This window comes from Melitaea cinxia, chromosome 26, assembly GCF_905220565.1.
Source record: "Melitaea cinxia chromosome 26, ilMelCinx1.1, whole genome shotgun sequence".
NCBI classification, from domain to species: Eukaryota; Metazoa; Arthropoda; class Insecta; order Lepidoptera; family Nymphalidae; genus Melitaea; species Melitaea cinxia.
Window position 1 is genome coordinate 7,823,012 of NC_059419.1, and position 16,006 is coordinate 7,839,017.

The 16,006-nt window shown below is 34.4% G+C and overlaps 1 protein-coding gene across 1 annotated transcript; it reads right to left on the reverse strand.

The window, feature by feature from the left end:
* Positions 1-5,580: 5,580 nt before the first annotated feature.
* LOC123666368 (nuclear factor interleukin-3-regulated protein) lies at positions 5,581-15,789 on the reverse strand. Its single transcript, XM_045600462.1, has 2 exons — positions 15,521-15,789; positions 5,581-7,971 (listed from the first exon to the last, which is right to left on the reverse strand). The coding sequence occupies exon 2, from the start codon at positions 7,924-7,926 to the stop codon at positions 6,820-6,822; it is 1,107 nt and encodes a 368-aa protein (XP_045456418.1). The 5' UTR covers positions 7,927-7,971; positions 15,521-15,789; the 3' UTR covers positions 5,581-6,819.
* Positions 15,790-16,006: the final 217 nt, after the last annotated feature.

Here is a 16,006-nt window from a genome sequence, read left to right on the forward strand (position 1 = left end):
AATTCATCGGAAAATACCAAATTTTCAAGCATGCTACCAACGTGCAAGTGCTTTAAGTTCTTAGCTCTTTCTAGACGTGTTGCCTTTTGTGCAAGTGTTAGGTCTTGCACTTTTTGTAATTTGTAGGGCTTCAGTTGAAGTTTATTTTTCAATATGCGTCCTATGCTCCGGGCAGATACATTAAGACTTTTCGCCAATTTAACTGCACTTTGTCGTGGATTTCGTTCAATTCTAGCCTTTACCTTTCGAACCATTTCTGATGATATTGCTGTTGTTGGATGTCACCTCCATGGCGTTTTTTGATGCCACCCGTATCATTGTAACGCGTGATGGTCCGATACACAAACATTTTGTTCAAATGTAAATGTCTCCTAGCTCATTAACGATGACTGACTGCGATTTTCCAGCCAAATACAAAGAAATGACACTGTTTCGTTTGACTTCCATCCGCAAAACTTTTTTTAACAACGACGAAAAATAATAGGCTTTTGTAAGTTTATTAACAATACAATAGACTAAGGAATTTAAAAAAATGGGCGCCATACTGTAAACAGTTTAGTTGCTATGGCTACGTAAAGTTAGTAACACTTCGAGTGCCGAATCCTGTATAATTTTTAAAACTGTTATCTTAATTTTTCTACAATTTCACTTAGTATATTGTATTTTTTTTAGTACAGATTAACTTAAAATAATGTTTAAGGAATTAACATCATAAAAGACGTCGTTGGAAAAGAATTAAATAAATTTCATTGGACATTTGACAGTGGTCAAGTGAAAATAAGAGTCAAATTGTAACCTTATAAGCGTTGATTAGTGTGCTCGACCATTATATAATACTTTTCTTTAAGATTGTTAATTTACTTTACTTTGTATGTGACATATTATATAACAGTAATATGATAACGTATACATTATCGTTGCATGTAATAATTATGATGTAAACGTATTGATAATTGTTGCAATTTTGCTGACATCAAACAAGGAAGTGTTGATTTATGAATGACAAACGCAAATAAATCCAGGGTTTGAGCTAAGCATAATATGATATCTACGGTAATACGAGAAAATAAAAAGGAATGAAATCCACATATAAAAAAAAAAATTCGAGTATAGTTGCCTCGGATGTTTTTGTTTCATAATATAATTGCATGTAAGCCTTAAGGCTTGCTGATAAAGTTTATCTTGCCAATAGCTTATGAATAGATTTTACCAGCAGGAAGTAGAATAAATAAACTAAGACTATTACATTCATATTTTGGAATAATTTTTTTTATCTTGTAACTGACGTGGAATTCGATAGTAAAAAAAGCTATATTAAATTTTATCAGCTGGATACTGTCATACGACAAATAGCGTTATCTACAACCCGTGAAACGGGCCGTTAGCAGATTACTTTATAAAATTTGTTCCACTGTGTGTCTAGACAATGATTTACCGTTTTTCGATAAGTCACAACATCCAATCGTGTGATCATTTGAATGTTGTTTATAATACATTTCGATTATATGATAAAAATGACGATTAATGGTCTTTTTAAGATTCGATTCATTCGTTTTACTTACGAGTTTTCAAATTTCGAACTCGAAATGCAAAACGAATCGTCGATTTTTTTTTCAAAACAATTTTAATGGTATTTAACATTGAAATGTTTTCTATAGAGTATTTATGATGGCTGTAAAACGTACGTTTCCATGAATTACTCACTATACCTATAACATTTAATTATTGTTTTTATCTAATTTACAGAATATAATAACATTTTCGATTCACCTTAACCCTCTTTTTCGATATTGTTAAATTTATAATTTGAGTTTTTTGAAAAAATATCAAATTTCTGTGTGATTATTAAATATATGATAACAACGGATTTGTGATGTATTATAGCAAAGCTAATGAAATGTATATGATACTTAATATAAAATAATGGATATAAATAAAGTTAAAAATCGCTTTTTATTTGTTTTATTAGTATGAAATAGGAATACCGCGGTTTCCGTCACCTTTTTTTGGTTATTGTTTATTTTTTAACCGACTTCCAAAAAAGGAGGAGGTTCTCAATTCGACTGTATTTTTTTTTTTTATGTATGTTACATCAGAACTTTTGACCGGGTAGACCGATTTCGACAAATTTTGTTTTAATCGAAAGGTGGTGTGTGCCAATTGGTCCCATTTAAATTTATTTGAGATCTAACAACTACTTTTCGAGTTATATCTAATAATGCGTTTTTACTTGACGCTTTTCGTCGACCTACGTTGTATTATACCGCATAACTTTCTACTGGATGTACCGATTTTGATAATTCTTTTTTTGTTGGAAAGGGGATATCCCTAGTTTGGTACCATGATAAGGAAACCAGGATCTGATGATGGGATCTCAGAGTAATCGTGGGAAACTCTTGAAAATCCGCAATAACTTTTTATTAGGTGTACCGATTTTAATGATTTTTAATTTAATCGAAAGCGGATGTTTATCATGTGGTCACATTTAAATTTCATCGAGATCTGATAACTACTTTTTGAGTAATCTTTGATAATGCGTTGTTACTTGACTATTTTTTCGTCGATCTACGTTGTATTACTTGTCGATGTGATTGAAGTCGATTTTTTTTTCGTTTGCGAGCAAACACAATTATTTGTCGTGTGTTACTTTCCATAATAAACAGATATTATAATGCATAAATAAACTCCTATTTCATTTATAATTGAAATTGAAGAAAAGACAAATAGATAAAATACTTTTCCTTTTTAACCGACTTCAAAAAATAAGAGGAGGTTACTCAAGTCGACCGTATATATATGTTTTTTTTTTTAATGTATGTTCGGGGATAACTCCGTCGTTTATGTACCGATTTCGATAATTCTTTTTTTGTTGGAAAGGAGATATCTCTAGTATCGTACCATGATAAGGAAACCAGGATCTGGTGATGGGATTCCAGAGAAATCGAGGGAAACTCTCGAAAATCCGCATAACTTTTTACTGGATGTACCGATTTTGATGATTTTTAATTTAATCGAAAGCCGATGTTTATCATGTGGTCATATTTAAATTTCATCGATACCTGATTTCAACTTTTGGAGTAATCTTTGATAATGCGTATTTACTTGACATTTTTTTTGTCTACCTACGTTGTACCTATTACTTGTCGATATAATTGAAGTCGGTTTTACTTCGTTTGCCTACAAACACAATTATATAGTATGATATATCCTCCTCTTATTTTTTTAATTTAATTAATCATAAATAATTATTAATGTGCTATTTTAATAATTTTACTAGAAAGACCTATATGTCTATCAGTAAAATAAAAAACCTTTTCTGAAATCGAGAACTCAAAATGACCAACAAAAAATATAGTAAACTAGCTGTACCATGCGCGCGTTGCTACGCTTTTTTTAAATTTTTTTTTTGGTCGTAGCAAATCAGACCTTTGTGGGCTCATGCACAACACTTTGCTGAAGTTAACGTGGTTTACGATTCGTTAAAATTTGGTGACGATGTTTTCAGTATTTAATGTTGTAAAACCTATTTAGAAGGTCAGCGCCAAAGCAGGTAGTCGAACCGGTCAGCCAAGTGAGTAATTCTATTGTTCGGTGGAACCCATCTTCGGTTTATTTACCTGAGTTGTATGTAGTAAAGGGAAATATTTTAGTTTCGAAAAGTGAAAAAACTGAAGAATTTGAAAAGTTTGAAAGGACTGCGGGTATACTATATGGTGCTAGATTAGCTAATTAATCGTAAGGAAGAATACGTTCAAATTTAATTTTCTTGAGCCTGGCGCGTGGAAAAAATTCTCAGTCGATTCGTTTCAAATATGTTATAAATACACTAACCAAAAAAAAAAACTATTTTTTTTTTCATTTTACATCCTAGGATAGGTTTATTTATAATCATTAAAAATTCATTTTGTTTTTTTATTTTTATTTTAGACTCAGAAGAGCTTAAACATCGCGCGCCGCCCTGGTTCTTTTCTTTAAGGAGAATGACATCAACGCCATCTTTAAAATAGTTAATATAATTTTATTTTTCTGTGTAATAATGATTTTTGTATATCTACTTAAATGGTCCTTAATAAGTTTCTAAAGATTTGGATGTTATTTAGATATTAAAAAATTGTAAAAACTCATATAATTCTGAGCTTCTAGAGAACCGGGTAATTAAGTAATTATTTCAATTAAATATACTCATATTTATTATACACACCCTGTCGTACTCTAGTTAACTGGATTCTTAATTATGAAAATCCAGATCTGATAGGTATTAACGGTGTAACTGACCTTTAGGACGAGAACAAGCCCTACTCGAGAATAATTTTTGCAACAAAAATGGCACATAGAGGCATGGCGGAGAGGTCCCAAGATAAAAATCCTGACTTACGTTAATACAAATATCTAGTGTATAGTATCCATGCTAATTGGGAACTGAACCCACGACTCTGTTATTATGATTTGTTTGTTGTCGTTCCATCACATCACAACTCCGGTTTCACTCGTGTTGAGACACAGCACTGACTTGCGAACAGCGGTCGCGGGTTTGATCCCCGCACATGCCAAACATTTATATTGGCCATATAGGTGTTTATCGTGGTGGGCCGTTGAGTTTCAAGCCTTTATTTATTTATTCATATTACTATTACTTTAATCAAGGTAGAGACTATCTAATGTGAAAAGAAATTCAATAATTTTCTTTTTGAGTAATATTACTTTTTTTAGCTCAGCGACAAAGTAATAGGTGTTTTAATTTTGCTTTCAACTACAAATTCTAAATTCAACATTGTAAGAAGTACGTATGCAGCATTTTGCTGCGTCCGTGTCATGTAGGTTTGAGGAACACATACCGGCGATTGTGTGGCGGATGTCATAGATTTTATGGTTATTAATTTAGCTGTGATGTCTGTGAAACAACTTTCTATGTAAGATAACTATTTTTAATTTTACATCGAACTTGAACTGAATTTCTTTAAATTCAGAAACATCACCAGCTAATCAAATGTAAAATGTCTATGTTTTAAAATGTAATAAATACTACTATGTATTTAGCAATTACTGCGGTCACCAACCCGCCTACCCAGCGTGGTGACTATGAGCGACACACATGAGTTCACCTCATTTTTGGCGCGAACTTGTGGAGGCCTTTATCCAGTGTGAACTGCGATAGGCAGAAGTGATAGCAATTAGTGAGAGTACAATTTTTTTTACAATGAACTGATACTTTTTAAAGTTCGAATATAATTAAAGAATGTAGACACTTGTTTGTCGAGGTGGCACAGATTCAAACTTCTGGCTAGCGCCGTACATTTGTGTTCAATTAGTTAATTACTCTTTAAAATTTATCTAGTACTCGGCTGTCAATGTCTTAAAAAAATTCTGAGAAATGTTTACAGTCGACTTGCAGTAGAGCAGTGTCTCCTTTATGGGAGACAGAGAGAGAGATATTTGATCTGTTATTATAGTACGTTTATCTTCATCGTAATTATAATTTATATAGGGTTAGTAGAGTAATTCTTCTCCTACATGGGGAAAGAGGCCTATGGCCAGTAGTGGGATATTACAGGCTGTAGTAGTAGAGTAAAATAAAATTCATTTTTAATTGTAATGTACACAATTTATTTATATCGAATAGTGTTTCTTATACAAAGATAATAAACTGTAAAATCCTCTTTCTCGGTCCGAATAAATAAATACTTAGTATAACTCCCTCAGGCCTCAGTCCTATCACATGCCTTTTGGACAATTAGGAGTATGAAAACTTACAATATTCAATCTAGCCTTAATAGGATTTGATATAATAGTCCCAACGATGGGTGACACTAAAGAGACGCAACATCGATATTAGGGAAACTTTACAGGGCTTATAATACTCATAAATGCGATTCAATCGCAACGAGTGCGGCTCATGGTGAGGACCAGATGGTACAAACCAGGGATTTCCAAAAACTTTTTCTAGAGTTATTAACGAAACAGTCTAATCTGTTTATCCAATTATGCTTCAAGAGTATTTGAAAGCCCCTGGTCGTTTCACATAACCATGTTTTATTTCTAATAAGTTTACAAAAATATTAATTTAATGTAGCTATTTTAAGGTAGGTATGTATTGTCAAAGGCACTGGTATTCTTAGTCTGATTAACCGATACTCTGTATTATAATAGGATTTAAGTTAAAATTAATTTGCGAATTATTGACAGCTAGAGGATCTATCTCATTTTTTTTGGTTTCGAACAAAACAGGCATTCCGATTGAGAAAGACTATACATTAAAAGTTATAAATAAACATCTAAGTTGGACTTAATTTTAATTAAGACTTAAAGCTAGCTTAAAAGAGAAATAGTCTTAAGCCATCGATTTTCATACCGAGTCTTCGAATAGATGAAACAGATCTACTTCTTACTTAATATTACATATACATTATACATAGCTCACCACTAAAAATGCATTTTTTTATATCTATCACTGAGTAGATAAGTTTTATCTGCTCGAAAAGTCTGTAAACCGAACAATTAGTCTCATACACGAAAGGTCCACGAAAGCGTCGACAACTGCGACTATCTCTACCCTACGAATAGTACAACGATACGACTACTAGGAAGGATTACAATTAGGCGATGCGACTTAGCCGCGTACAGCTGCACAATATCATACAAATATATATTTTCTCTTTACAACTTGGTAACTTCGACTACTAGGGAGGGCAGGTTGAGACAGTTTGTACGAATAAGATCGACACGTTTTCGCGACACGAGTAGTCGCCGCAACTAGCGATGTAGCGCGACGCTGCGCGGTCCAGGCGCAGGCGCGGGGCATCTCTCAGGCAACCGCCCGGCTCAGTGCTCGAGCGTGCGTGCCTTGTTTTGATGCATCATGTTCTTGAGGGTCGCTACCTCAGTAGCGAGCCGCGCGAGTTCTGCCTTTAAGTGGGCGTCTTCTTCTTCGGCGAGTCTCTCGTCAGACCTTGGAGGCCTGTACTCTGCGCCCAATGAGATCCCTGAATCCCTCTCGTCGCTGGAACCTTCTCCATCCCAGGAAGGTGAGGAACGAGGACCGGGCTCCTGCTTGATGTGTTGAAGAGAAAGGAGCGCGCTGGCGACGTCCTTGTCACCAAGATGTGATTTGTGGCGCAGTTTTAAGGGGAGACAATTATTCTCAGGAGCATATTGTTCTGCTGTTTCATCGCCGGAACCGGAGAGAGATGATAGCTCGTATGGCGAAGGAGCGCGGCGAGATCTGGAGAGATTGAGTACTGAACCGGGTGGTTCATAGTGTGCTGGATGTGGGTAATAAGCTTCAGGTGCAGGGAGCCTTTCTTGGTAAGGTTCCGGAGCACGTTGAGGTGGGGGCGATGGTGGAGACGCTGGAGGAACTGGAGGTGGCGGTGGTGGTGCCGGTGGGAACAGTGCACTGCTTGTGAGTTTACTTCTCTTAGTTACACAAAGAACTTGATCACAAGTTGGCAACGTCGCTAAGACCTGATCGATACTTATGAGTGTTTCCCCACAAATACCGTATTTTTCCTTGATAGCATCTAACTGAGCTTTTAATACATGGTTTTCTTTTGACAGTTCAACGACGCGTTGTTCAAGTACCATGTCATTGAAGCGGCGTTTTTCACGGGAACGCTTAGCGGCTTCGTTATTGCGCCGTCTACGATCCCAGTATCCATCATCTTTTTTATTGTCGGGAATAAATTCCCTCTGCTTTCGTTGTCCGAAGAATTCCTTCCTCTTAGCATAATCAAAGCTATTGTTATAGTCATTGGGGTCACCAGGACTACCGTTGGATGGTAGTGGTTGGTCTAGTGGAAAATGGGGTGACACAGAAAGTCTGGAGCGTGACGGCGGTGGCACGCGAGATGGTGTCGGCGACGGGCCCAGAGCTGCGCCCCCTCCCGCGCTCAGCAACTGCTGCTGGCTTAAGATAAACTCGGCGACCATGTTTCGGCGGACGACGCCTTGTCCGCACGGATCCTGAATGTGGTTCTGTAACAAATAAAACGTAACGTTAGTAAAACGTCGCAATTTTCTAAATAGCCTTACAAAATACGCTTGCAAAAATGCTGTTGCAAGATCGTTCGCAACTTCGCACGCGGATCACCTTTGTGTAATAGCGTTGCCACACTGACATTTTTTATTCCCTTTGAAATATTAAGCATAATAAAATATATTTCACCTCGTGATCCAACATATAAAACATTTTTTGATAATGGTATACTCAAAATAAAATAAATAAAACTTCTTGCAAAATAACGAATAATTGTTTATTAATTAATCGAACAAATTTTAAATTTAAACGTTACTCGAACCAATTTAATCTGAAATGAAGAAAAATCCACGCCTGAGTGCATGTGACGAGAGTCGAGTAGGTGCTTTATCAGCTAATAACGGTTTTCGAACAATAATATTTAGATTTCGCAAGCCTCACGTTGTTAGCGACGTGGACGGAAAACGCCGACTTCAGCATTTAATTATTGAATATAAAATTCACGACCCTATCGACCCGAAGTCAATGACCGTTGCGTAACGCTACCTTCACACTTTGATCGTTCAGCACACCGAGCTCAGGTCCGCGCTGCATATCCTATCACCGATTATGGCAAAATTAAACAACGGCAGGAAGTTTGCAGCAAAAAGACTAAAATTATTGTTATCAGACGTGGATAACAATGAAAGAATCAAGCCAATCACCCATTGTAGAGAAGCTATAAAACTGGTCACTTTTTTCTTAAGTTTTACAGGCGAATACAAAAAAGAGCTAAACGGTCACGTTAGTTGACACGCGGCGAACTCGCGAGCAACGTGAGAGTTCTTTCTATTTCAGATATTATTCGTTTACGAAGCTATTTGCATGTGATTTTAACTATTCCGGAGCTCGGGACACGTGCTCGGAACCTATTATACGGGATTATTCACAATTTACTTCTTATGAAATTCGAAAAAGATCATTAGAACGGCGCAAGAGAATTTTAATATGTTTTTGAAAGATCTCATTACATTCTGAAAGCTTTATATAATCATTTCCTGTATCTATATATCTTTCTTTCATGTAAATTGTTATAAGTATTTGAGACGAATAATTTTTATTTTTACAATGACTAAAAAAAAAGACTAAATTGTAGACAATTTATTGCGACCGCAGAGTAAATGTAACAGATGCAATTACAGTTATGTTGACATAGTATTGTTGTAATCAAGAATAACGTACATACACACATACGTAAGGAGAAGAACATGGCCGCGTCACTAAAATCTTTAAACTCAGGGTTCTTTTACTTTGGAAAAATAAAAACTTAAAATAAATGACACTAAATTTTGTTATGTTATTGCCAGGTACATTATTACTAATACAGATAAGACATTAGATATAATACTTTTTAGTATTGAAATTAAAAAATAAATAAAATTAATAATGTGATAAAGAATTATTAGAACAGTATACGGAACTATCAGACGCTGTTGGCAGGTTACGAACGGATTGTTACTCGTTCGGTGTCAGTAGGCCGCTCTAGATGCGCGCGCGCACCCGTTACGGCTAACTGTTCGATTAAGAACCAGCTCTAATTGGCCGAAATGTCAGTGGATCTTTTACGTTTCGAGCGATTTTAAAAAAAAATACCGTGTTATATTATTCATGTAATTGTATGTGTGTCAGTGTGAAAGATAGTTTCAAAATTTTACATAACTGCATTATAACTTTCTGTCATATCATAATAGAAGAATATTTTAATAGGAACTTTATATTAAAGTTCCGTTGTAGTTTTTATGATATTTCTATAGAGTACGGTTACATTTTTTTTACCGTTTCACGGTAGGTGTTAATGACAATTGAGGTCATACGAGTCTGAAATTGCGGGACCTGAGAAGTTTTTTATAACTTTGAAATCTGAATAATTTTAGTTTAGAAGATTTTGATCCGTTAATTTTATATTCTTTGATTTTTATTTCTATTTTTTTCTTTGCACAAATATGTATAATGATTTACAGTTTAAAAAAGAACTGCTCTATTTTAAACTAAAAAAGTGTCCGTTATTTGACGGTTGGCGGCACAAACGGTTAAATATGGTTAATGAGTAACGGACAGACATTGCAAGAATATTGAATAGATATTATGTAAGATTTACAGTACGAAGAAGTTATGTTGTATTCCACAACCATTACAACTTTTTTTATAAGTACAAAGATTTAATAGTAAACGGCCTAACTGAAGTCTATGAAAGCGTAATCAAATTAAAATTCGAAAACGAAATGAAAACATTTTACTAGACTAGTTACGAAATACACACAAGTTATCAAAATCGATACCAGAATCCGATATTACTATCGGGTTCGCGTCTAACGGTCGTCTTGTATAACAATTCGACGTTTGAACAGTTATCGCTAATCATGTACTTTCGTTTCACCGTTAGCCAAAAACTGGCACTGTACGGTACAACTTTTTATGCTCATCTCGTCTAAAACTCGTTATGAAACTGCTGTTTCGTCACCGCTGTCAAGGTTGGGTTGGGCAACACAGATAGCTCTTGGCGTTCTAATTTAAAATTCATTTTTTTTATTTTTGTAAATTGAACATTTTTTTTTTCAGTACAAACGGATTGAGCTAGGTTATGTTCTAGTGACCTTCGCATTGAACTAGCACACGTGGCTGCCTCACGTTGCACGTTCAGGTACGTAAAGGGACACGTGGGGGGGGGGTCACGTGTAACCCCCCCTCAGTTATTTTTAACTGCATTAATGCAACTTAATCCAGTACTTCTGTTCTACTTTATATAAATACAATATAAAACATTTAAAATGCTTTATCTTTATTGTAAACTAATCTCACGTACTACATATCTTGATGAGTAAGCGAGTGATAAATATATTATTCATTTTAATAGAATTTGTATGATGAATGAACAATTTATTTTAGAAATTATATTACTTTTAATGCAATCTCCTACACGGGCGAAGGTTTTTACTGCCATTTAATATTTGATGATTATAAAGAGGTAGATATACTTAAAAGTAAAAAAAAAGTTGTATATTAATGAATGTGCAAGGATTGAGTACAATTTCAAACAAATAAATTTAATTAAATGTAATAAATACATAACTCAACACATTCCTTGTAAGTCTGATTTTCATCTCAATTACATAATTGTAAGATAACCGATGTTCCAGACCTTTCTTTATCGAAAATAAGTCGTAACTAAATAATTATAGTATAGTTATGCGTCGATGTCTATTTATCATATAATAATTGTACATAGTTTTATCTATTCGCTTATGTAATAATTTTGAAGGTTGGATTGTAAACAAGTTACTTAATAACGTATTTGCAATCACAATTAAACTGCTGCTCAACGACTGTATACTTTTTCGTACTTTCGTATTTAAAGGACGTGCACATTTAATGGTGTTAGAGAATTATATCGCTTTAAATTTTTTTAAAGACTACAATTAAAAAAGAAATGCTATTTTATCATTGTTAAAAATTGTTAAAATGCAGTCACGCATTGCAGTATACCAAAGGTCAAGTAGTTTTAAATGACGCAGAAAGATAATTCGTGCGAGGACCTTATGATCCAAAATGTAAATTTCAGTTGGCTCACAGTGGCTCAGTGGACATGACCTTAACGTTATTGTCCTGCACGTGTGTCGTCGGCGGGCAGTCACGCGGCCCGTGACACGTGCACTTGAACTCACGTTGCTTGCGTAATAGCACATTCTTCTCCAAACCGTTATTCAAATTAACGCCATCTAATCAGTAGCTAATTAGATGTTACGATCTTGAACTAAAATGGTTTAGTCTTAGTGTTGTACTCGTACCTTTCTCTATTCATTTTTAAATATAGAACTTAATCTAAGAAGACTGAATACGCAATGCATACAATAAATGGTGCTGCTGCTTAAAGAACACTCAAAAGCCTTAATAAAGCGTTATTCACGCTCTTGACCTACCAAAGACAATTACTGGCTTACATTAATGCTCGTAGACAATATCAGCCATCTTGGAAAAAGTAGAGAAAGTAGTACAGCGGTAACTTTCCACACGCTCGCCGCTATTGCACGGGAAAAGTAGGCCGGCCGCCATCTTTCATTTGACATTTTACTATCCCAAAGGTGCAACATACGTGTTAGATAGTAAAGATTAAATAATTTTTGTATTTGATTCGGCGCGTTGTATTTTTCTTTGATCAAACTGGCGTTGACTGTGGATGGCGCCTACATACAATTATCTTTGAGTAACGATTATTGTGAATGGTCACGATGAGGATGTTTTCAAAACATTCGATGTGTTTTATACTGTTGTGTCTGTCGAGAATCCTTATTGTATTGTTATTTTTATTTAACCTCAGGTTGAGGATCACGAGAGAGGTCGACGTTTTGGATTCGTTTCAAACATTTTTCTGCTGAAAATTGCGTATACTTGACCGATTTTCATATTCGCATTTAGCGAAGGCCCAATTAAAGAACATGCTATTTTTGGATCGCCTTCTCAGTCTCCCGATAATAGTTTGGTGTCAAGGCTGCGTTTCGTAACTCCTCGAGCGATAAACGGCTAATACGATATGTGCCAAGGCTCTTTTCCTTACTTTTCCGGCAGAGACTTCCCGATCTGATAAAATTAATCCTTAAATAGTTACGCATGTGGATGAGACAAAGACAAACCTACTCATTACCGACCTTGCTCTACACTGTTAATTGCTACATTATTAAGAAACACTTAACCTATTTTCATGAGCTAGATTCTTTGAATTTAACTGCTCACTTTAACTTCATACGCAACATCAATATATTGTTTCTAGGAAGTATAGTGTGCAGGGCCAAGATCTTAAAGCATTTCAACTTCCCCTATTGCTCATTCGCGTAATAGCTTTATATATTTACGTTATACAAATAGATTGTTTTACCGTTTTTGGTTTGTATGACTCAGCGGGATATCCCGGTAATATTTTTAAAGCACAATAAGCGTTATGATAACTATCATGTCGTTTCGTCGATAGACGATTATTAAATTTTTATTCTTTATTTCTCGTGATGTGGAAATTAAGGACGTCCATCGTGATACGTCGCACACTGGTCTACTTTGTCGCAATTGGCTGTGAACACTCACGTGCACATCAGTAAGTAGGTTAGTTACGCGAGCGGGCGAGATAAAAAAAATAGGTCAAGTTATCTTTGCTTGTCCTCGTAACGATGAAATTATCAGCGGCCGTTGTATTGCGCGTGAAAAAAATTGTAGATTACGTAACGTGTGCTCATTATGGGCAACGATGATCTATAACATCTATACGCGTTACGCGATTACACCGATAAGGATTATTCTTCAGTTTACGAGGACGATAACTGTTATATAAAACAAATTACTTTCTATATAAGGCTCGTGTTGACGAACGATCGATTTGAAAATCAATGTGCGAAACATTAATTACAATATACTGTATTAACAATTACGAAGATGATTTCATCTCATCGAATGAGCCAAAACAAATAAAACCAAGGTCGTAATTACACTACAATCGGATACATAATGGGAATTAAAATTTATGGTTACGTGTATCGCATAGTCACGATGCATGTTTAACCAAATGCATACGGGTGTGACCTTAAGGTCTTTGCTGTACCTTCCGGATGACCTTGCTTCTCACTTCCTGTATTACATCACTTGCGTACCGATAATGCATTTTACTCTTAGTGCTGTACTTCTTTGTCTGACAGTTATTATTAGAGTGCGGAAGTTAGAAAACAAGTTAACATTGCTCCGTTTCTAGTTCGTGTTTAAGTTTGTTATAAATTCTCTCATTATCTGTGTGCAGTGTTGGGTTGTGTTTGCAGTGGATTGCGCAATGCCGCCCTAGGGACGTTGCGTCATACGTAGATAGCTAACTGACCTTTAAGCGATCGATTCATGCCGCAGGTTTGCTTCCGAACGATTCGTTTCAATTGTTTCAACAGTAAGTTATTTCTGGACTCTTTTTTATCTTTAAGTTGATATAACTTTTGTACTTTTGGTTAGATGTAGGCGTTGAAAGTGAATTTATTTTTGAAATATAAAGCTATGTTAAAGACATTATTAAAAGCATATTTAAAAATATTAAGACTTAGAACATTTTTAAAATACAAAATGACAATTAAAATACTTAAAAATTAATAAGTATAACACTTGACAGTTCTTAAGTGTACATAGTTCCGTACATCCGCAGGCGATTGCACGATGTATTGGAACCTTGAACCAGTTGTGTAAGCGTTTACAATGGCTTACGACAGAGCCGTCGTGCCAGGCGCCGCTTACGACACTATGGATACTAACAATCACAATCCCTTAATTACCTATTTAAATATGTCTCAGTATTTTTAGTGTGCAAAAAAAATTTTTTTTTATCAAAAATTAAAAATAAATTATTAACTTAAGATGTCCTTCTCAACTTTAATTTATCTATAGACCGAAATATACTCATTGAAAAAGTCGATATTTTTCATGCATAATTAGAGTAATATTAAATTAAACATTATAAGATAAAAACCGTACCTAAAAATTTTTATTTTAACGTATCAATACTAGTAAAAAAATCCTAAATATAAATTTTACTGCCCAAATAAAAACGTAAAATATAGAGACAAAGAAACTGCATTATAAAACAAAGGAATGAAGAAGAAGATAAGCAATAAATCTAAAGAATCATATTGGTGTAAACAAAGATAAAAAGGAAAACAGTTGAAAATTACATGAAATATCCAAACAATAATTATCACGGAAGAAAAACAAATCGACCGTGACCAATTAAATAAAAATTTATTTTACCATATCATTCATTTATATAAAAAAACAAGGATCCCAAATTTACATCATTAAAGTTATAAAAATTTCAAAAAAGTTTTTTTTTTAAATTTCATTCAGGACAACTAACCGTTTAAAAAGTGTTGAATAATTAAAAAAAAATGGTTAATCTGAAATGATAACAAGGAGAAAAATCTGAATGATGATTTAACATGAAAATCTTTTGGCACGAAATGCGACCATGAGTAAACAAATTTTTGACGCCGATGTCAATGACATTATATATTTCTATGAAACGACGAACTCAACTCGATTAGTTGACTGACTCATCTATTCTTGAAATTATTTAAATTTTTTAAAATTTTCGAGAAAATCTTCAAATTTTAATTTATTCAACGATTCCTGTATTTGATTTTTAAAAATCGAGCAGTATGCGCATTTTAAAAGAAAATGAAAAATGAAAGTTTTAAATTGAATTTTTTTACATTACAATTTTAATTACAACAATTTTTTTTCAACTAGAATATTTATTTTAAGCTGAGTAAAAATCTAAAATTATTATGCAAATAAAACTAATTTGCAAACTAATATTTAAATGTTTACAATTTTCGTATTTCAACATTTGTTTACTACTAAAGAGAATCGTTTCGTGCAACAAGTGTCTTACCTCAAAATTAACAAATAAAAATATCAGCAATTTTTTTCCTGAATAAATTTCAAAAACCCGACTAAAATTAAAATAAAATAAAACTATACACAAGAAATACTTACAAAAATATTTGCGGTAATTTTGCACTCCTTATCCGGAATTATCCAAATAGTGAGAACAATGTCATAATATCACAAAAAACAGCAAATCACAAAACCGTCTTCGGTATAGTTTATAGTGCGTTAAAATGGAACAATAAATGTTAGGCACCCACTTTACACGTCCCGAATGATTTTGTCACTATCACAATGTTGTTATGACGAAATTTTCACTGTGAATGGCGTAGTACTCTAGTCACTTGGACTTGTCTATCCTCTGCGAAGTCTAGAGTGCGACTAAATTTTGTAGTGGGGTCGACCGACTCACGGTCTGCAGCACTCACACAAGCGTAACTTACGTCTGTGTGTGTAGCTACGCATGTGTGCGTATCCGAGTCTGTGTGAGTTTATTTACGTAACCTGGCTGTGTGTAATCATTTTAGTCGGCGCTATTGAGTCAATGTAGTGTCCGATTTTTTTAGCTAATTTGCGATTGAGTCATGTATTTGT

Excerpts from the sequence above, each read along its gene's own strand:
- LOC123666368 (XM_045600462.1), bottom strand. The coding sequence starts at position 7,926 with ATGGTCGCCGAGTTTATCTTAAGCCAGCAGCAGTTGCTGAGCGCGGGA.